Source organism: Caretta caretta, chromosome 8 (genome assembly GCF_965140235.1).
Source record: "Caretta caretta isolate rCarCar2 chromosome 8, rCarCar1.hap1, whole genome shotgun sequence".
Taxonomy (NCBI): domain Eukaryota; kingdom Metazoa; phylum Chordata; order Testudines; family Cheloniidae; genus Caretta; species Caretta caretta.
This window is the reverse complement of record NC_134213.1, coordinates 42038120-42061509: the sequence shown is the minus strand read 5'-3', so window position 1 is coordinate 42061509 and position 23390 is coordinate 42038120. Positions and strand designations below refer to the sequence as shown.

At 49.6% G+C, this 23390-nt stretch overlaps 1 protein-coding gene across 6 annotated transcripts in view; it reads right to left on the bottom strand.

The window, feature by feature from the left end:
• Positions 1-23390, bottom strand: part of ATF6 (activating transcription factor 6) — a 440808-nt gene that overhangs the window by 305633 nt on the left and 111785 nt on the right. For 5 of the 6 annotated variants that reach the window (XM_075131427.1, XM_075131426.1, XM_048859672.2 and 2 more), the window contains exon 10: positions 5622-5762. The exons of the other annotated variant lie outside the window; for it this stretch is intronic. In XM_075131427.1, coding sequence (XP_074987528.1) covers positions 5622-5762 — 141 coding nt within the window. The remainder of the gene's footprint in view (positions 1-5621; positions 5763-23390) is intronic. 6 annotated transcript variants of the gene reach the window in all.

Below are 23390 nucleotides of genomic sequence, written 5' to 3'. Positions count from 1 at the left end.
TGGCTCTTGGAGGAGAAAATTGGTTCTTCTCACTGATACATTCTAACAGTACCCAACTGCCTGGCCACCAAGGCAGAGAAAAATTACTTCCACTTTGACTGGTTTGATCTTGCAGAGGATTTGGAGAATCAGAAGAAAAGATGGAAAGATGCAGCCATCTCTGCACTCCAATTAATCAAAACAGCATCTGACACCATGGTCAACTGGTCAAACAGCTGAGAGCAAAACCTGGATAGACTTGCAGCATTTTTGCTGGCAAACTAGTGGTCAGCCGGACAGCCTCAATTTTGACAAATGGACTGGAAAGCTTCCAAGTTCAAGCTCCATTCCCCTGGGATCAGTTCCTTCTTGATTTGTAGATTCCAAGGCCAGAAGGGATCATTGTGATCATCTAGTCTGACCCCCTGTACAATTCAGGCTATAAGATTTCCCCAAAACAATTCCCAGACCAAATCTTTTAGACCAGTGTTTCCCAAACTTGGGACGCCGCTTGTTCAGGGAAAACCCCTGGTGGGCCGGGCCGGTTTGTTTACCTGCCGCGTCCGCAGGTTCGGCCGATCACGGCTCCCACTGGCCACGGTTCGCTGCTGCAGGCCAATGGGGGCTGCGGGAAGTGGCGGCCAGTACGTCCCTCAGCCCGCGCCATTTCCTGCAGCCCCCATTGGCCTGCAGCAGCGAACCGCGGCCAGTGGGAGCCGCGATCAGCCTAACCTGCTGATGCGGCAGGTAAACAAACCAGCCCAGCCCATCAGGGGCTTTCTCTGAACAAGCAGCGTCCCAAGTTTGGGAAACACTGTCCTAGACAAACATCCAATCTTGAATTAAAAATCATAAGTGATGGAGACTCCACCATGACCCTTGGTAAATTGTTCCAGTGGTTAATTACCCTGACTGTTAAAAAATGTATGCCTTGATGAGCCAATCCACCAGGACATTGTGTTCATCCTGGAAATAAAGCCACAGTAGTTTCCTCCCACTGAAAAAGGCTCAGTTTAACAGTAAGATGGAGCTCCCAGTGCCCTGCTGATGTAGGACAATCCTGTATGCTTGCTGCACCATTCTAGAACAGGAAATCCCCTGAGCAGCATTTCCCAAGCTGAGGTGGCTAGAAACATCCTTCACAGTAACAGCAGATTGCATTTCCACCCCAGGATGGACAGAGTTCTGACTGTATGGGCTTCTGCCTGATCAGGTATGGAGGTGAAGGCAATTACTCCCCAAGGGTCCACTTTGGATACAGCTGGTCCTTCTCCAAGAAAGGAGCCACCCTACGTGCTCGTCCTTCAATTTATATTTTTTGTGAGGGGAGCTAAGGTGGGCAGTAGGGGGGCAAGCCAAAAGAGCAAGACAACACTGCCAGCTGCTTGCGGGGAGGGGATCCAGAATTGAGGGCAGCTGGAGAGGCCAACAGAGCCAGCAGGGACTAAAAGTGGCAGAACAGGCAGCAAAGAGCTGCCTATATGTCCATGGTAAGGGGTTGTTCTGGCAGTAGCCACAGGATAGCACTCAGAATTGCCTTTCTGACTTCTCACAGACATAGGCATAGCCATTTTGCAGCCTGAGAGGGCCTGGGAGAGAGGTTGCAGCTGAGCCTGCTACACAGTAGCTGCTAGTAGATCAACAGCTCTCCCAAATGGGAGAAGTCTGGGGAAAGAAGAGCCTGAGGCACAGAGGCTCACAGGGCAGCAGGGACTTGGAGAAAGACAGAAGAGAAATCCCAATCTCAATCCCAGCTGGGATCTCAGCCATAACAGTGAGGAGAGGAAGGAACTAGCCCTCCCTTTCCCAGAGTCCCTAAAGAACCACAGGGACTCCCCTTGTTCCAGTTTTGAGAGGGGAAGGCATATGAAAAGCCAGACCATCTCTTTCATATGTGGAGTAGCAGAGGAAAAGTTTGTCCGTGAAGGAGACCTTGCCTGAGAAGCTGCTGGCAGTCTGGGAAATCCTTGGGCCTGCCCAGAGGAGAATTGGGGAGGAGGCCAGAAGCAAGGCAGAAGTCTTGGCTTGGCTCTTAAATTCAGGCAGTTAGCTCCAGGTTCTTTATGACAGGTTTCAGAGGAACAGCCGTGTTAGTCTGTATTCGCAAAAAGAAAAGGAGTACTTGTGGCACCTTAGAGACTAACCAATTTATTTGAGCATGAGCTTTCGTGAGCTACAGCTCACTTCATCAGATGTTTACCGTGGAAACTGCAGCAGACTTTATATACACACAGAGAATATGAAACAATACCTCCTCCCACCCCACTGTCCTGCTGGTAATAGCTTATCTAAAGTGATCAACAGGTGGGCCATTTCCAGCACAAATCCAGGTTTTCTCACCCTCCACCCCCCACACAAATTCACTCTCCTGCTGGTGCTAGCCCATCCAAAGTGACAACTCTTTACATAATCAAGTAGGGCTATTTCCTGCATAGATCAAGGTCTATGCAGGAAATAGCCCTACTTGATTATGTAAAGAGTTGTCACTTTGGATGGGCTAGCACCAGCAGGAGAGTGAATTTGTGTGGGGGGTGGAGGGTGAGAAAACCTGGATTTGTGCTGGAAATGGCCCACCTGTTGATCACTTTAGATAAGCTATTACCAGCAGGACAGTGGGGTGGGAGGAGGTATTGTTTCATATTCTCTGTGTGTATATAAAGTCTGCTGCAGTTTCCACGGTAAACATCTGATGAAGTGAGCTGTAGCTCACGAAAGCTCATGCTCAAATAAATTGGTTAGTCTCTAAGGTGCCACAAGTACTCCTTTTCTTTTTAGGTTCTTTATGATAATCCTTGGGTAAAAAATGTTAAAGCACTTAAATGACTTAGGAGCTGAAGTCCCAGAGACTTTCAGTGAGACTCAGGCACTTAAATGCCCAAATTCCTTTTGAAAATGATACTCATTTTTTTTTCCTTTATCCTTCTTTCCACCTTCCTGCCTTGTCCCTCTTCTGGTCTCTGCTTCTAGCACAGCTAGAGAGGAGAAAAAGAAGCACTTACCAAGCAACAAGGTGAAAGAGACTGGAGGGAAAGAGGAGGTGTTGGCTCTGACATACCTTCCTGAGTGAGCATCTCTGCTACCTCATCACATAATTCATAGTTTAAAATGTGCCACACATAGGACACAGGCCCTTCATCATAGCCACATATACTAAGTCATTAGAGTATTCCTGATTGATTGCCTTCTTTCCACATGGCAAAAATCTATTAGTGCTTTCAGCACATTTGCGGCTGTCTCTATTCAGCTAGCCAAAAAATATTTTATTGGAAAAGACAGATCTGATAGGACAAACTCTGTGAAGGGGAAAAACACAGTTTGAATAAGCCAACCTTCAATCTGGACACAATCCAGAACATACGCATCCACTGCCTACTGGAGATCTAGAAAGGCTTAAAGTGACTTTATGTCAATTGAATACACCCCTGTAAATGACGAATAAAGATATTAATGGATAAAATAAAAATTATTCTTTGGGAATACTTGGTAGGCAGCCTCTGGAGCCGACTGTAACCATACACTCGTGAGGTGCATTTCTGTAGATCTCCAGGAATAATGGCTTACACAAGCATCCATAAAAAGAAAAGGAGTACTTGTGGCACCTTAGAGACTAACCAATTTATTTGAGCATGAGCTTTCGTGAGCTACAGCTCACTTCATCAGATGTTTACCGTGGAAACTAGGTTTCTAACAAAGCAGACTGCTCACAGAGTTTAGGATCCAGTCCTTTCCTCTGTAAGTATCTTGAACTTTGCTGAACACATTTTGAGTGATTAAGAAAACAAATATCATAGCTTGAATTTTAAGAAAGGCTAAGTAACATGACAAATATTCACATTCATAGCCCATTCATAGGTGCGTGCACCCCAGGTTAAGAACCACTGCTTTAGAGGAACTTTGCTACAAACTGAAGTTCTAAACAAAGGACTGAATGACCCATCCAAGCTGTGAATGTACTCCAGATATTTGATTTGAACCTGCAGTGTATTCCATCACTGGTACAAGCCTGAACCAAGAACCTTGCCATTACTGTATATATTTGATTCCATTTAAACAATTTTAACTCTCATCTATATTTCTTTCTTTTTACGAATAAACTTTTAGATTCTAAAGGATTGGCAACAGCATGATTTGTGGGTAAGATCTGATTTGTATATTGACCTGGGTCTGGGGCTTGGTCCTTTGGGATCGGGAGAACCCTTTTTCTTTTACTTGGTATTGGTTTTCATACCCATTCATCCCCATAAAAAGTAGCTGCTGGTGGTGATACTGGGAAACTGGAGTGTCTAAGGGAATTGCTTGTATAACTTCTGGATAGACAGTGGGGTAAAACCGAAGTCTTCTCTGTTTGGCTGGTTTGGTGTGCCTTGGACTGTAACTGCCCTGCTCTAAGCAATTCGTCCTGAATTAATACTCTCAGTTGTGTCCCGCCAGAGGCCGTATTGTTATACCTGTGCTGATGCAAGTCTATGATAGTAACATTCGGCTCTGTAGGAGGTGCACAACCGCCCACAGTGCTGCCTGGAGGTCAGGCAGGATTGACAGATCAGCATCCTGCCCCAAGGGTTACCTGTCGTCTCCTTCAGCCCAGGTAATTTGAGGGCTAGGCTCTTGGCCAGTCAAGCTCTATTCCAGTGCGACTCTCACCTTCGGTGAAGGCCCCTGTTGTTGTAATGTCCTCTGGGGGTTGAGAGGGGAGCCCAGGCCTACGCTCTACATTGGGCTATGCTCCAGGGCCTAGTGGTGGGCAGCTACCTTCGACACCTTGGGGTGCTAAGATTCTGCCCCCCACCCCCTGGGCCACCTCTCTATCCCCGTTAGCTTCATGAAGTGAGTCAGTTCCACCAAGCCTCTTGCCTGCATGCTCAGCCACTTAACTCTCCTTTGTACATTTCCACTGGTCTGTGTGGTCAGACCTCAAGCAAGGAGCTCCAGGACACTGCTCTCCTTTCACAGCCGCTGCCTGCGCCCTTCCACTGCCTGCCTGCTCTGAGCTGCTCTGTTCCCCTTCTTAAAGCCCTGCCTCCAGCTTGTGCAGGCCCTGCAAGTGCGACTGGGTGGGGCCACCTGGGCCCAGAGCTCCTCCTTAACCCCTTGCTCTGCAGTGTGGGTGTTGTACACCCCATCAGAGCCCCACACATGGAAAGCTGGCAGCAACTTCTTGCCTACTATGCTGGAAGAGACAGGGAGCTGCTCTTTGAGTTGTATGCAAGTGCAGTGTCAGGGACTGTCGCAGGACTTGCTCAGCACCAGAATGAGGCCAGGCATGGCCTGATGGAACTGCACATCAAAAGCAAGACACCATACCTGCTTGCTTCTGCTTTGCTGAGGCAAGAGTGCTCACACAGCTTGCTCTCTCACCATGGAATGCATGCACTGGTTTGTCTGATTCAGGGGTTGGTTAGTTTTTATATTTCAGTGCATCAAGGTTGGGCCTTAAAGAGGAATCTTGTCAGGAAGATCCTGTAACTACAGTACAAGAGGAATCAGCTTTCATGGCACTCAATTTTTAGGCTTAGCTGCCCTAACAATGCTCACTTAATAACTATGCTTCATGATGCACAGGGAAATGGAAGGCAACAGAGCAAAGCATAAAAGCATTATGGACAGCGAGTACTTTTAAATTTTAAATATATTCACCTCACCTCTCCTTATTCTGGGAGATGATGTTAGGCATTTGTTGAGCAGTGTTGAGCTTCTGGCTGGCTGAGAACTCCAGCAGATCTCTGCTGCGGTGGGCAAGGCTCCCGCTGGGTTCAGCTCCATTGGGATCCCTTTCAAATACACTGAAATTCAAAAATACATACCCATAACTATAACAAGAGGAACAGAACAGATATATACGATGTGGAACTCACTGCCATATGGTACTAAATACTCTAACTGGATAACTAATGGCTTTTCATATTTGTTGTCCCACATGGTAAGATATGTATCACCAAATCCCATGCCCATGGGCAGAAATTGTTCACTTATATATTTAATTGCCATCGCTTCACAGTAGCACTAAAGGAAGAATGGAAGATGGAAGCCTTCACGGGGCCCACTATGTTAAGTGAGAATTCACAATGAATGCCATCAACTCAGCGACCGAACATCACTCAATGATCTCCTGGTCATCAGAACAGCAACTCAACAAATCCTAAAGTTCCTCCTCAGGGCCATACAACGTGCCAAATAGGCCCTGGAATAAGAATCCTGCAACTTAATGTTGAAGGACTCTCATGGTCAAAATGTGAGTACCTTGGAAACTTGCTGAAGACTTACAACATCAATATCCTCATGTTGCAAGAGACCTATGTTGGCAACGAACAACAGGCTAGGCGATACCGTATCTATGGATACAACCTAACAATTAGCCATTATCATTCTAAATATGGCTTGGCAATATACACAAAGGACACTAACACAGATTTTAATATTATTCCATCAACCAAATAGGAGACCACATTTACCACAGCTGTCAAAGTAGGGGAGCTCCACATTACCAAACTCTATAAAGCCCCTAGAACAAGATGGCCAAAACCAGCACTACCTAGCACTCCTCCTATTCCATGCATCTATGCAGGTAATTTTAATAGTCACTGTTAGGGGGCTTATTCCTTCACCCGCTTACTTCCCTGGTCCTTCTCGCATGAACAGAGAGCAACAATACCCGAAGTCCAAAGATGCAAACAATTCAATGTTTATTGGGATGAACTTCCAGCAAGCGTGTTTAATGATTAATTTGCCCTGGCATTCGCGGCCAGTACAGCTACTGGAAAAGTCTGTTAACGTGTCTGGGGATGGAGCGGAAATCCTCCAGGGACATCCCCATAAAGCTCTCCTGGATGTACTCCCAAAGCCTTTGCAAAAGGTTTCTGGGGAGGGCAGTCTTATTCCGCCCTCCATGGTAGGATGTGGTTTACCACATCCTGGTTTACCATGCCAGGCCAGTAGCACGTAGTCGGGAATCATTGCGGAAAAAAGCATTGCAGCTTATGGTCCCGTTCTTTATCTTTCTGTGTTACCCTCAGGAGAGTGATATCATTCATGGTCACTTCGTTGAAATAGGGTGGTTTTAGTAAACGGACATTCAGAGTTGCTCGTTCCTGCTGGGCTGTTTGCCTGTGGCTGCACAGAAATCTTCCCCGCTTTTAGCCACGTGGTGGGGGGAGGGGTGAAGCCATCATCCCAGAGAATTGTGTGTGTGTGTATGGGGGGGGAGGAGGGTGTTATTTGGGTTTCTGCTGCACATGAACCTGGAAAAAGCAGCCCCTCCTTTTAAATTGCCAATCCATTTTTAATGGGCAACCCAACAGCTACTTCGTATGGGAAATGAGGGTGTTGCTGTTTGAAGCCATTCCCACATGTTATGAAGGTTAAAGAGCCAAAAGACAGTGGCTTACCATGGCTGCCTGCAAGCCAAATTCTGCTGCCCGGCCCTGCGTGAGTAATCTCTCACACCAAACCGGCATACCCCCAATGACAGGCAAAATGCGACCTTGAAATAAAAGCACATGTGCTATGTAATGTTAACAGCAAGGTTTACCGTGAAAGAGTGTACCCATTGTTCTATAAAATGTGTCTTTTTAACTTCCACTCTCCCTTTCTTTTCCCTCCAACAGCTGGATATGCTTCTCCTTCCCAGAGGCTAGCGAAGATTAGAAGGCAAAAAAACCGCACTTGTCATGAAACAAATCAGCACCTGACACCAGAACTAAAGCATTACTGCAGCCGATAGCACCTGGCCTCCAACTGGATCCTCCAGGAAGAGAGGCTGTAAATCAGTGGAAGACTGGACATCAATGCTACAGACTTGCTTGCAGACAGGTCACTGTTGTATTTATAAGTACTCCACAGGATTGAGAAACAATTAAAGTGTTCCAGTCCAGCTTCTATGAGATCTTCTAATTTACTATCAAAGGGGCCAGAGTAACTGGGAACAGAGTACATATTAAAATACCCCCCCAATACACCCTTTTCATAATAAAATACGGCAGCACTCTGCATTCCTTTCATAAGAGGATGCGAAAACATTTTACTAAAAGACCTGAGAGGCAGTTATTGTACAAAACAATGTGTGTAAACTCCATAACCTGGAAATATTTGGTAGACACTATCAGCTCTCACACAAGTTTGGAGGGACACAGGAAAGAACCCCCTCACGTGCCATAGGAGCTCCACACTGCAGAATCATGCTCCCCATCTCTAGTAGTCCCAAGGTCCAAAGCTGTAGGGGAAGCAAGCAAGATGGCTGAAGCTGGAGGCTATAAAAGCTAACGCTGGTTCAGCTAATTTCATAGCACAGTTAGTTTAAAACTCTAATGAAAATTAAGGCAGTGAATGTGTGTGTAGCTAAGTGAAGCATCCATGTGCAGCACACTGTTTTCTTACCTTTATGCTTCCCCAAAACAATAAAACTATAACTCAGTCAAATCCAAACCAATTTCTTCTAGAATAAGGGTGTGAATGGAATGAGTTTATAACAAATGCAGACATTTGTAAGAGAGTTCAACAACTTCATATCTCTAAAGTGACTCAGAAAAGAAGACAGAAATATCTGGGACAGGTGTTAAGAATTAAGTCAGGGCATCTGCTATGGCAGTTGTGCCACTGGGCAGCCAGAGGAACATGCGAAAAGGGCTGACCAAGAGAATGCCTCTGTCAAAACAGACTGACCAAAGAAGATATGCAGAGAGCATCCTGGGATAGGCGAAGATGGTGAAAGTCTTGTTTCATGCACTATGCAACTTTTGACAGTTCAGGAAGGATTCAGATTCAGATTCAGAAGGGTGTGCAGTGCTCCACAATGAGGCTATTTCCAGGCCAGTTTCAATTTTCATATGTCAGTTGTTTTGGCTCTCCAGCAGCTTTAAAAACAGTTAACAATTGCTTTAATAAAGGAAATATGTCTCTCTTTATTCTCCTCTCACTAAATCTTTTCACTGAAACTTTTATAATAGAACCATAAAATGTAGGATTGGAAGGGACCTCAATAGGTCATCTAATCCAGTCCCATGCACTGATGCAGGACTAAGTATTATCTAAAACATCCCTTACAGGTGTTTGACTAACCTGTTCTTAAAAGCCTCCAATGATAGAGATTGCACAGCCTCCCTAGGTAATTTATTCCAGTGCTTAACTACCCGACAGTTAGGAAGTTTTTCCTAATGTATAACCTAAATCTGCTTTACTACTTATCTTGTCCTCAGTGGTTAAGGAGAACAATGTATCACCCTCTTCATTATAACAATCTTTTACGTACTTGAAAACTGTTATGCGCCTCTCTGTCTTCTCTTTTCCAAACTAAACAAACCCAGTTTTTTCAATCTTTCCTCATAGGTCATGTTTTTTACACCTTTAATCATTTTTGTTGCTCTCCTCTGGACTTTCTCCCATTTGTCCACATCTTCTCCCAAGTGAGGGACCCAGAACTGCACACAGTACTTCAGTCGAGGCCTTATCAGCGCTGAGTACAGTGGAAGAATTACATCTTGTATCTTGTTTACAACACTCCTGCTAATACACCACAGAATGAAGTTCCCTTTTTTCTAACAGTATTACATCGTTGACTCATATTTCATTTGTGATCCACTATAAAGCCCAGATCCTTTTCTGCAGTTCTCCTTCCTAGGCAAAAAGAAAAGAAGTACTTGTGGCACCTTAGAGACTAACCAATTTATTTGAGCATAAGCTTTCGTGAGCTACAGCTCACTTCATCGCATCCGATGAAGTGAGCTGTAGCTCACAAAAGCTTATGCTCAAATAAATTGGTTAGTCTCTAAGGTGCCACAAGTACTCCTTTTCTTTTTGCGAATACAGACTAACACGGCTGTTACTCTGAAACCTTCCTAGGCAGTTATTTCCCATTTTGTATTTGCGCAACGGATTATTCCTTCCCAAGTGGAGTTCTTTGCATTTGTCTTAATTGAATTTAATCCTATTTAAGTCAGACCACTTCTCCAGTTTATCAAGATCATTCTGAATTCTAATCCTGCCCTCTAAAGAGCATGAAACCCCTCCCAGTTTGGTATCAACTGGAATTAATTGATAAACTTAACAGTAACAAGTCACCGGGACCAGATGGCATTCACCCAAGAGTTCTGAAAGAACTCAAATGTGAAATTGCGGAACTATTAATTATGATTTGTAACCTGTCCTTTAAATCAGCTTCTGTACCCAACGACTGAAAGATAGATAATGTAATGCCAATATTTAAAAAGGGTTCTAGACGTGATCCTGGCAATTGCAGACCAGTAAGTCTAACATCAGTACCAGGCAAATTAATTTAAACAATAGTAAAGAATAAAATTGTCAGACACATAGAAGAACATAAATTGTTGCACAAAAGTCAACATGGCTTCTGTAAAGGGAGATCATGTCTTACTAATCTATTAGAGTTCTTTGAGGGGGTCAACAAACATGTGAATAAGGGGGTTCAAGTGGACATAGTGTACTCAGATTTCCAGAAAGCCTTGGACAAGCTCCCTCATCAATGGCTCTTACTTAAATTAAGTTGTCATGGGATAAGAGGGAAGATCCTTTCATGGATTGAGAACTGGTTAAAAGACAGGGAACGAAGGGTAGGAATAAAAGGCAAATTTTCAGAATGGAGAGGGGTAACTAGTGGTGTGCCCCAGGGGTCAGTCCTAGAACCAATCCTATTCAACTTATTCACAAATGATCTGGAGAAAGGGGTAAACAGTGAGGTGGCAAAGTTTGCAATGATACTAACCTGCTCAAAATAGTTAAGATCAAAGCAGACTGTGAAGAACTTCACAAAGATCTCACAAAACTAAGTGATCGGGCAACAAAATGGCAAATGAAATGTAATATGGATAAATGTAAAGTAATGAACATTGGAAAAAATAACCCCAACTGTGCATACAATATGATGGGGGCTAATTTAGCTACAACTAATCAGGAAACAGATCTTGGAGTCATCGTGGATAGTTCTCTGAAGACGTTCACACAGTGTGGAGCAGCAGTCAAAAAAGCAAACAGGATGTTAGGAATCATTAAAAAGGGGATAGAGAATAAGATGGAGAATATCTTATTGCCCCGGAGCTGATGGGTGGGACTCCAAGCCCCACCGCCCCGGGGCTGACGGCTGGGGCTGACTAGTGCTGTACCAGGGCTGACACCACGAGCACAACGCCCCGAGCCCCACTGCAAACCAGGGGCTGAACTCTGCGGTTGAGTGGCGGAGCCTCATTGCCCTGGGCAGATCGCCAGAGTCCCGCTATCTTGGGCTGACTGCCGTTGCTGTCAGCTGCATACGGGGCTGACCACCGTATCCCTGCCACCCCAGGCTGACCGCTGGAGCTGCCATACGTAGGTCGACCTAACTCTGTAGTGTAGACAAGGCCTGAGTGGCTTCCAATATTTGCAGGAAGAGAGATGTGGCCCAAGCATCATGGGCCAAGAAACAGGTCATGATCTAGAAACGGATTACTGGCTGAGTACACCAACAAGAAAGACAGTAGCTGATCATCTCTGTCCTCCCTCTGCAGTTACATGGGGAGAGCAACCATAGGCTGCATTTGGGCACTGAGCTGGCTGATCTATGGGCCATCATTTAAAATATGGAAATAAATCCAAAGGAACAAAGAAAGGAGAACCAATTACCTTGTACAGACATTTGTTTAGAAACATGGATAAATTAGACAACAGGGGGGGGGGTGTACAGCAGTGCCCTTGTCTCTGAAAAGATTCTAGTTCTCCAGGCATTCTACAGCACCTGGTATTTAGCAGTATTTTATTTCTCCGGTTTGTATGTCAGTTTGATAAATGTGGAAAGCCATTCTTGCCAAGAACTTTAACTGGATTTGATTTGTAAATCTGGCTCAACAAATCCTGTGCACTTAGATTTTTGAACACTGACATTTAAGTTGTACAGTAACTTGTACACTCAAGCCAACAGTGATATCATACCAACAAACGCGTTCAGTTATAAAAGCTTTTTGGGGATGGGATAATCTCTGAATATGAGCTGGGGTTTTTTTCCTAACAGGATAAATGACCAGTTGACAATGCCTGGAAATACCAGAACAAAGTTGTTTCCTTCCCAACAAACTCCGGACAAATCTGCCACAATGCCAAGAGCTCTCTCTACCCACCTCCTCCTTATTACTATCCTGATGAGGGCACCATCTGCTGGGCCACTTCAGAGCAACATCAGCAGAGATTCAGACCCTCTCCTAGAAGCAGCACCCAAAATACTATCCAAAGTGGTCACTTTTGTCAGCAAAACTTTTGTCGGTCACGGTTTGAAAAAAACATGCCACTATGACGGGATCCCAGGGGGTGCAGCCTGGGACTGCGGAACCATTGTGCTCCCTTATCTCTCTCCAGCCTGGGCTGTCTCTCACAATGCCTTGCTAGTGACCAGCAGCAAACCCCTCCAGGTGCTGTGATCACTCAGCACAACTGCATGTGGAGCCCCACACACCCAGCTAGATTGCATGAATGCTCCCAGAGACACTAAAGAATTACACAGAAAAAGGCACCAGCCAAATCCACCCAGCTCCCAGCACTGAACCTCAGGGAATATATTAATTGGTTCATCACTTAATCAATGGAAAGTGGATATACACCAGCCTTTGCAAACTTGAGCAAGCACCATTACCAAACACTTTGGGCAAACTGGCTGGTAAAGATAAACAGTTAAACAAATTGTGATAGACCCAGGCCAGTTGGATACAGCAAAGTAGCCCTTATTGGGATCCAGAAAGAGGGGGGTCCACAAGACCTGGAAATCCAAATAATTACGGGGGACAACTAATGAAATAACAGGGACAGAAGTGTGGTCAAAGGGTCAAACGAAGGGAACCAGACGGGGACACCAAGCAGAGAACCCCGGACAGCGCCCACTGCTCCTCAAAGGCGTCAAGGGAGTAAGTGGACGCAGTCCAGAGGAACTCTGCCCCAATGCATGAACAGACGGAGGATCGGAAATAGGCCCCACAGTCACAGTGGCCATCTGCCAACCTCATCTCCCTGGTTTTATAGATGGCCACTTTAGCCAGGAGGAGGTTGTGGAGCATCAGCGTGTATAGAAGTTTCCTTGGCATGGTCTGGAAGCAGACAGGCTGCAGTTCATGCAGCCGGCTTGTGGTGAAGGGGCAGGGGAGTCGGTTGGGTCCACGGGGAAGGAGCCCGATGAAAAGGTCCGGAGGGCCTGGGGTGGAGGGTAGGCGGGTGCAGGACCCGGTCAAGGTAAACCCAAGCAGCGGGCGGCAAAGTGGCCCTCACCTCCTGAAGTATGTGCCGGGGAGTACAAGGTCTGAAGAGCCCCATGCGCTGAGCGAGCATCAGAGGATCCAGCCAGTCTCTCCGGTCGTAGTCCAGGAGGTCTCGGACTCTTTTGACTTCTGCCAGGACCAACCTCTGGCACACCTGGGGGGGACTCCACCACCTGCACACGGAGCTGGGAGTTGTGTAGCAGGGGCTCCACGAGGAGATCTGTCCCCTCGGTGGCCGCCACGGACCTGGTCATTGAAAGCAGTTTCCAAGTCCGGAGGAGGTCCTGGTAGAAGACTGGCAGCCCGGAAAGGTCTCGTGGAAGACCTCTCGGATGAAGATAAAGGAGCTGCTGGTCATATTGGAGCCCTCGGAAGCGGCGCAGGAAGGCGTGCGCCAGTATACTCCCCGCCGGATTACCTGCACCATAAAGGAGCCTCTGCAGGGCCTGGAGGCAGAAGACATGGACCTGAGTGTGCAGACACTTCAGGCCCTTCCCTCCCTGCTCCAGGAGTAGATGGAGAATCCCTGCAGAGATCCAGTTCAGTCCTGATCAAAAGAACTCCAGAATCGAGGTCCGGAGGTTGGCCAGGAAACCTGGGGCTGGGACCAGGGTGTTGAGCCGGTACCAGAGCATGGACAGGACTAGCTGATTAAGCACCAGTGCTCTCCCTCGAAGGAAGAGGCACCGGAGTAGTCCTGTCCATTTCTGGAGCCGCTCTACCACCCTGCCCTCTAAATCGTGCCAGTTCTCCAGCGGAGAGGGATGCATGGCAGAAAGGTAAACGCCGAGATAGAGCAGCAGACCCGCGCTCCACCAGATGGCCTGAAGCGCAAGTGGGAGGGAGCTCGCCTGCCAGCCATCCCCGACCACCACGCCAGAGCTCTTGATCCAGTTGACCTGGGAGGAGGAGGCTGATGAATAGATGGCCTGCTAAGCCTCCACCAGCGCCAAGTCGCCCGGGTCCTGGACCACGAGGAGCACGTCGTCGGCATACACCGACAAGACCAGCAGCAGCTCCGGCTCCCGCAGCACCAACCCCGTCAACCTCCTATGGAGGAGACAGAGGAAGGGCTCAATCTCCAAAGCGTACAGCTGGCCCGAGAGGGGGTTCCCCTGCCGTACTCCTCGCCCGAAGCTGACCGGTTCAGTCAGGGTCAGGATCCAATTGAGCCTCACCAGACACTCTGCAGAGGCATACAGCACCTGTAGAAAACCCACAAACTGGGGTCTGAAGCCAAACGTTCGCAGTGCTCAGGAGATACCCATGGTCCACCCTGTTGAACGCCAAGGACAGGAGGATGAACGATAGACCATCCCTACTCCTGAGTCCCAAGAGTTCCCGGACCAGACACAGCTTGTCAAGGATGCTGCGGCCCGTGATAGTGGAGGTCTGGTCTGGGCGGACCACGTCCGCCAGCAGGGACCCTAGTCACAGCGAGATGGCTTTTGCTACGAATTTGTAGTCCATGCTGAGGAGCGAGACGGGACGCCTGTTTCGTAAATCGCGGAGGACCCCCTTCTTCGGCAATAAGGCGAGCACAGCTCGCCTGCACGAAAGAGGGAGGACCCCACTCTGCAAACTCGGCCCAGACGGTGACTAGGTCTTGGCCGAGGACGTCCCAGAACATGCGGTAGAACTCCACGGTCAGCCTGTCCATGCCTAGAGATTTATTGGTGGGCATACGACGGAGAGCTTCTGAGAACTTGGCCAGAGTGACAGGCAGCTCTAGCCGGTCTCGGTCGCCCGCGCTGACTGTAGGAAGCTCTTCCCAGAGCACTCTGCAAGCGTTAGGATCGGTCGGATCTGGGGAGAAAAGGTTTGCATAGAAGGTTCTTGCCCTCCCGCACATCTCCACCGGATCTGTGAGGGGACTGCCATCCTCTGCCAGAAGGCAGGTGACATGCTTCTTGGCCCCCCTCCTTTTCTCCAGGTCGTAGAAGCGGGACAGGGAAACAGAAAGGCCGCTCCCTGGGGGTTATCTACTGGAAAGGGGAAGGAGACAGCCCCAGGGGCGGCAATAACATCACGGGAGGTGGAGGGGATAGGGACAGGGTCAGCATCAGGTGCAGGGGCAGAGGTGAGGTTCTGGGCTCCACAAGCCAAGCAACTGGGCGGTGGCACTTCCTGGTCAGGCTCAAGGGTTCGTGAGGTGGGGAGGGGGTTCTCACCAATGCCGGGCGCAGGCTCTATGGTAGGTTTGGCAGCCATGGCATCAGGAGGTGGACTATCTTCTGTAGGGCCCCTGCCCGGGAGGGAGGTAGATTGCTCCACACCAAAGAGGGGTGCCCCTGGTGGCTCAGGTCCCGGCCGTGTGGCACTGGCCATCGCCTCAACAGGCTCGGCGGCTGTCAGCGAGGTGCCTTCTGCGGCTGGGTTGATGGAGGAGTCCAGGGGCTCCTTGGAGGCGGGAGCAGAAGCAACGGTTAGGGGGAGGGAGCATGGGGAAATGGGGGGTGGAGTGAGGTCGCCCAGATTGAGGCTCACTGGCAAAGGGTCGTCCTCCCACTGGGTGACTGGGGTCAGACCCAGAGCCTCCATCTCCTCATATATGGAGGGGAGATTGCCTTCCACCACCTCGGAGTTCTCCCTGCCGCCACCCGAAGTGACCGTCGCCTCAGGGCTCACAGGGGCTTCAGATGATACCGGGGCAGGAGGGGCTCCATTGGGGGCTCAGAGGGGAGGGACTCCCGTGGAGGGGCGATATGCTCCTCCGGTGCTGCCACGTCTTCCCCAGCTGGCACCGGTGGATGGAATACACCCATGGGCAAAGCGGAAGGCTCGGCATCGGTGACCCCTTTCTGGTCAGGGGGCAGAGGCGATGGTTCAGGGACTTGGGGGGGTAACGGTAGGGCAGCACGAGGGAGGGAAGATTCCCCCTGGGACGGGCCCTCTCCCATGCCCGGTGGTATCCCCGCCACACCCTCCTCCACAGGCCCCGCCAGATGCAAGCAGTGGAGGTGGGGCTCTCCCGCTCATCTGGACATAGTCGGTGAGGTGCCCCTTGAGCCCGAGAGGGAGCAGCGGTGGGCTGGGAAGGAGGAGGGGTGGCTTCGGGCGCCGGCAATGACGGGGCTGGCGCCCTGCCGGGACTCAGGGGTCCCTGATGCTCCTCCTTGCTGGGCCAATTGCCCGGCAGAGGTAGCACCAGGCCTCCCCCGTTGAATAATGCACCCGGTACCGGGCCCCCCGGTATGGGACCAGGAATGACCCCTCGAGCACCTCTCCGGCGGAATGAAAGGACATGACGGAGGGCAGGGTCTTTGCAGCCCAACGAAAGAGGGCTGACAACGGAAATGGGCTTCCCCAAGGTGGAGAGAGCAGCTAATAGGGTGGCATTGGGCAGGAAGGGAGGGACGGAGGTCAGGACCAGGTGGACTCCCAGGTCCTCAAGCGGCTCTAGAGGGACGAACACCCCCCCCCAACTGCTAGGCCCTTCTTCTCTGCCCCCTGGGCGGCGGCCTCCGATACTAGGAAGAAGACGACCCTGCTATACATTTTGGAGGCCACCACAATGGCCATGGGCACCACCACCCTCGCCAACGCCCACATGTAGGTCTCTACATGGGGCGAGGCGGGCACCAGGAGTCAATGGATGCCATGCCTCCTGGTCAAAGTCGGGAAGGGGTGCCCGCCGCTATAGATGCTAGCAGAGGTGGTGGGTGGGGGAGACGTGGCAACAGTGGAGGTCATCCCGGTGTCCACCACTGCCGGTGCCCCAGTAGGGGCAGTAGCAGGTGGTTCAGCTGCAGCAGCAGAGGTAGAGGCTCGGGGGGACAACAGGGCAGCAGGTGGGGGAGGGGCGGCAGGGTCTTCTGGAGGGGTCCCACCCACCTTATCCCCCGTCATCATGAACAGGGAGGGAAGGGGAAAAAAACACCGAAGAGGAGGGGAAAGGGGAAGCAGGTTGACCACTCCTCTCCGCTAGGCTGCAGGCAGGGGAGGAGAGCGCCAAAAGGGGTGGGCTGGACCAGGGGGGCAAATCAGCGGCTAGGGGGTCAATCACTGACACAAGGTGGGATTCTGGCTCCTCTAGCTGCACTAGAGGAGGGGGGATACAACAGCATTGGGGGGTGCAGTGAAGGGGGTTCAAACTAAAATGGGGAGTGGCACAAGCGCATGGGAGGTGGCATGGGCGCATGGAGCAAGGGGCTAGGCGGGCTGGAGGTAGGACAGGGAAACCAAGGGGCTAGCCTCGGAGGCTGGGGCGGGCCAATCAAACAAGGCTGCAGAGGGAAATGGGGAGGGCAGGCAAACAAACTGGAGCTAGTAAGGGGGCTGGAGCAAAGGGGGGGGCAAAACGCTACAAGGGGAAAATGGGCAGTTAGCAAGGGGAAAAGCTGTGGGGTGGGCAGTCCGGGGGGGGGCACATGCACCCACGTGCGCTTGCACAAAGTCATTGTGGGCTGGCTGCTACTTCAGGCCCAAATGGTGGAAATAGGGAGTGGCAAGCCAAGCAAGCAGCTGAGTCCAGAGGAAGGAGCTGAGGCAGATGGTAAACAGCCAGTGGGGGTAGTGGAGGGGGCAGCGGTGGTGGTGGGGTGAGCAGTGTCTCATGAGATGAGTCCCTGAAGAGGGACAGGGAAATGGGGGGGTGGAAAGGAACTGAATGGCTTAGCCCGATCTGACAGTTTCTAGGACCCAGCTGTCAGAGGTTATCGAGTCTCAAGTATTGTAAAAGCAGGCCAGCCTGTCCCCAAAGGGATAAGGGAGGGATGGGGGGGGGGGAGGGGGCAGAGGAATGACTGGACCAGTGCTATGAACAAACCAGTTAAATGGGTGTTGGCCTGCACCAAGGTAGGGCGTGCAGACTGTCCAAAGCCTGAGCCCGACTGCTGTCTCTGGTGGGATCTATCCCTCTTTCTAGGGTAGTCTTGCTGTTTTGGGGGGGAAAGGTTATACAAAGGAATGTTGTGAGCATTATTGTTGCTGCTGCTGAACCCCATAGTGGCGTCTTTGTGCAAAGGGCATGTACACTCCCAAGGACCTCAAAGTAGCCCTGGAATCCTTGAAGGAGTGCAAGGTATCATCCATCTTGTCCAAGAACAAGACTCTGCCATCAAAGGGCAAGTCCTTGATGGCTTGTTGGATGTTTAGAGTGATCCCAGAGTTTTTCAACCAGAAAGCCCTCCTCAGAGTTACTGCTAAGGCCATTACCCTGGCCACAGTGTCCACAATATCATTTTAGTCACCAAGCAGCCTGTCATAAACATACAGCTACGGGTAGCATAAAATCCCTCCTTCACCTGTAAGGGGTTAAGAAACTCAAATAACCTGGTTGGCACCTGACCAAAAGGACCAATAAAGGAAGAAGATCCTTTCAAATCTGTGGGGGGAGATTTTTGTTTGTGCTCTCTTTGTTGTTCTCTCTTGGACAGAGAGGGACCAGGGCAGGAAAAAAAATCTCCTAAAACCCTACCTGAAATAACCATCTAAGATTACAAAAATTGTAAGTTATAGCAAGGAAATGTGTTAGATTATCTTTTGTTTTAGCTTGTGAATTTTTCCTATGCTAAGAGGGGGGTTTATTCCTGTCTTCTGTAACTTTGAAGTTGAGCCTAGAAGGGAATCGTCTGTGTTTTAAATCTTATTACCCTGTAAAATTACCTTCCATCCTGATTTTACAGAGGTGCTTCTTTTACTTTACAATAAAGTTCTTCTTTTAAGAACCTGATTGGTTTTTAGTGTCCTAAAAACCCAAGGGTCTGGTCTGTGCTCACTTGGTTTACCTATTGGTTGATATATTATTCTCAAGCCTCCCCAGGAAAGGGGGTGAAAGGGTTTGGGGGGATATTTTGGGGAAATAGGAACTCCAAGTGGTACTGTTCCTGAATCTTTGTCTGGTGGCAGCAATACCGTCCAAGGACAAGAAAAGGATTTGTGCCTTGGGGAAGTTTTTAACCTAAGCTGGTAGAAATAAGCTTTCTTGCGGGTCTTCACATCTGTACCCCAGAGTTCAGAGTGGGAAGGGAACCCTGACACAGCCTTCCGCAACAAATGGCCAGAATTCTTCATGCGAGGCCTCGGGCAACTGCTACTGGAATTTAGCCATGGCTGACCAACTGAGGAAATCATACTTGGTCAGAAAAGCTTGTTGATTAGCGATCCTCATCTGTAGGGATAATGAGGTATAGATCTTCCTACCCAGAAAATCCAAACATTTGAAGTCTCTGACCTTGGGGACAGACCTGAACCTACTCTGCTGGCCCAGTCATTTACCACCGTTACTACCAGGGAGTTTGGGGCCAGGTGGGACTAAAACCCCTCAAATCCCTGTATGGAAACAAAAATAGTGCTTTTCCATGCATTTCAACACCAGCGATATTGAGGTTGGTGTACCCTGCAGAGCTCTCGCCAGCTTGAGGAACACATAATTGATCAGGAGACCAACTGTCCTGGGGATGGCGGGCTGTAAAATGCCCATCCGTTTACGCTTGTTCTATTGAAGGAACTCTGCCTGGATGCCTACAGATGTGGCTATGTGGTGTAAAAGGTCCTGGTATTCCTTAAAATCCTCCGGGAGAGAAGGGGAGGATGACCCAGGCAGTACAGCATCATCCAGAAACAAGGACATAGGTCTGGTCTGAGCTAGAACTGGTACACCTTCCTAGAAGGGAGCACTCCAGCGGTTCTGTGGGGAGGAAGACCACCGGTGCCCGGGCCTGAGGCTGTTGCAAAGTCACAACCATTGACCATGCAGGTGACTTTGGCTTTTAGCGCGATGAAGAGCGGGATCTCTGTGAACGAGGAGCATCCCAAAGAGTACAAAGCCACTGATACAGGTAGGGCATTGGTAGCCAGTAGGGGCTAGGCCAGGGACCTCTGCTGCAGCCTTGGGGCATATGCCAACTCTGGGAGCCATACTGGTCCATTGGCAGTCCCGAGTTCATTGGGTGATGCAGAGCAGGAGGATAATGACTCTGACTTTGACCCGGGACCTCAGTGACATGGGCGGAGCGATGCCCAAGAGAGCCAACAGGCCATCTGATTCATTCGTCTCCCAATACGAGACATGAATCAGTGCCCCCCGATGAAGGTGGTACTGCTGGTGCCATAGGCAGCGTCGGTTCTGATGGAGAGAGCGGTACCGGAATGCCTGAATGCACCATCAAAGGTGGTGAGAGCCACCATGGGAGCACTTGCAGCATTGAATGCGGCAGTGCCAAAGAGGATTCCAAGGTCAAGGTCCCCTGCACTAATTCCAGCACTTGCCCTATCCCCACCATGGAAAGGGAAGCATCTGAGTGCAGTGCCGACAGACATGGCGGCTCAACTGCTGCGCTGGGCATCACAACATGGGGAATAGATGGCCAGCCCTCTGTGGAGAAAGAGGTGGTTAGGGACTATTTAGAAAAGCTGGACGTGCACAAGTCCATGGGGCCGGACGAGTTGCATCCGAGAGTGCCAAAGGAACTGGCGGCTGTGATTGCAGAGCCATTGGCCATTATCTTTGAAAACTCGTGGCGAACGGGGGAAGTCCCGGATGACTGGAAAAAGGCTAATGTAGTGCCCATCTTTAAAAAAGGGAAGAAGGAGGATCCTGGGAACTACAGGCCAGTGACCCTCACTTCAGTCCCTGGAAAAATCATGGAGCAGGCCCTCAAAGAACCAATCCTGAAGCACTTACATGAGAGGAAAGTGATCAGGAACAGTCAGCATGGATTCACCAAGGGAAGGTCATGCCTGACTAATCTAATCGCCTTCTATGATGAGATTACTGGTTCTGTGGATGAAGGGAAAGCAGTGGATGTATTGTTTCTTGACTTTAGCAAAGCTTTTGACACGGTCTCCCACAGTATTCTTGTCAGCAAGTTAAAGAAGTACGGGCTGGATGAATGCACTATAAGGTGGGTAGAAAGTTGGCTAGATTGTCGGGCTCAACGGGTAGTGATCAATGGCTCCATGTCTAGTTGGCAGCCGGTGTCAAGTGGAGTGCCCCAGGGGTCGGTCCTGGGGCCGGTTTTGTTCAATATCTTCATAAATGATCTGGAGGATGGTGTGGATTGCACTCTCAGCAAATTTGCGGATGATACTAAACTGGGAGGAGTGGTAGATACGCTGGAGGGCAGGGATAGGATACAGAGGGACCTAGACAAATTGGAGGATTGGGCCAAAAGACATCTGATGAGGTTCAATAAAAGGATAAGTGCAGGGTCCTGCACTTAGGACGGAAGAACCCAATGCACAGCTACAGAGTAGGGACCGAATGGCTAGGCAGCAGTTCTGCGGAAAAGGACCTAGGGGTGACAGTGGACGAGAAGCTGGATATGAGTCAGCAGTGTGCCCTTGTTGCCAAGAAGGCCAATGGCATTTTGGGATGTATAAGTAGGGGCATAGCGAGCAGATCGAGGGACGTGATCGTCCCCCTCTATTCGACATTGGTGAGGCCTCATCTGGAGTACTGTGTCCAGTTTTGGGCCCCACACTACAAGAAGGATGTGGATAAATTGGAGAGAGTCCAGCGAAGCGCAACAAAAATGATTAAGGGTCTGGAACACATGACTTATGAGGAGAGGCTGAGGGAACTGGGATTGTTTAGTCTGCAGAAGAGAAGAATGAGGGGGGATTTGATAGCTGCTTTCAACTATCTGAGAGGTAGTTCCAGAGAGGATGGTTCTAGACTATTCTCAGTGGTGGAAGAGGACAGGACAAGGAGTAATGGTCTCAAGTTGCAGTGGGGGAGGTTTAGGTTGGATATTAGGAAAAACTTTTTCACTAGGAGGGTGGTGAAACACTGGAATGCGTTGCCTAGGGAGGTGATGGAATCTCCTTCCTTAGAAGTTTTTAAGGTCAGACTTGACAAAGCCTTGGCTGGGATGATTTAATTGGGGATGGGTCCTGCTTTTGAGCAGGGGGTTGGAGTAGATGACCTCCTGAGGTCCCTTCCAACCCTGATATTCTATGAACAGCTCACTCCATCAGAGGAGCCATAGGTGGTGCAGCCCTGGGAAAGTCCTGGGCCAACGGTGAGGTCAGGACCAAAAGGCAGAGCAGGTCTGTGGCAGCATGGTACACAGATGACATAGGGACAGTCAGTACCAGCATCTCCCTCGTCACCACCGGAGTCAGTGGATGCCAGAGACCAGAACTGGAATCAATGGTATGGGGTTTCTGCCCTTCTCACTCAGTACCAGGGAAGGGTCAGAGGTACCTGCACCAACTCATGCACCAGAACCAGCACTGTGCTTGTCCTCACAGTACTTGTTTTCCTAGGGGAGGAAGAGGAGTTGCCCTGAGACTTGGAGCGGTCCCAATTGGTCTTACGAGACCTCTTCCTTGGCGCTGATGACAGAGAATGGCTTCTCCACATCTTCAGTGAGGCACCTGCTCCAGAACAAGAGCAGCAGCACTCTCCAAGGGCGATCTTCAGACCGAGCCTGGCCTTGGTACTGAATCAGGCTGCATGGCCTGTTGAAGTAGGTGCTGCTTGAGGTGAAGGTCCCATGCAACCTGAGTCCGCTTCTTGAACAATTTACAAATCAAACAGTGCTCTTTAAGGTGAGCCTCACCGAGGGTGGGGACTGTTGTTGGCAATCACCCCTCCACACGAAGGACAGTATTTAAATCCCAGTTAGGGCATCACGAGGGAAAACTTAACTATCAACTAACACTATCTAACTATATTCAATAAACTAGGCTAAGATGAAAGGCAAGGTTGTGAGGCTACAACCACACAGAGCTCTGACTCCAGCCATGGGTGGTGAGAAGGAACTGAGGGAGGTTAGGGCAGCGCTGCCTCATATAACCAGGGGAGGGGTCACAGGCATGAGTGCCACACCTCTACAGGGCCCACAGACCTATTCAAAGAACTCTCGTTTCTTTTTCCTAGTTAATAAGCCTTTAGTTAGGATTGGCTACAAGCGCTGTCTTTGGTGAGAGATGGAAGGTACAATTGACCTGGGGTAAGTGATGAGTCCTTTGGGAGTGGGATTTTTGGTGCAAGGGATGATCTATCACAATGGTAGGCTTGCCTGGGTGGCAAGATAGAGGAGTGCCCGAGGTCCCCCATGAGTCCATGTTAAGGCTGTTATAAGGCTTGAGGAGTTCATACTTGATACTTGGCTGGTGAAATCTAATTATAGAACACACAACCACTTGGGGGTTTGTGCCCTGCTTCTTGACAGTCTGCCCTAAGTTTGGCACTCATGGTCATGAGCCACTCCAGGCAGCTTGAATACACTTTCAAAT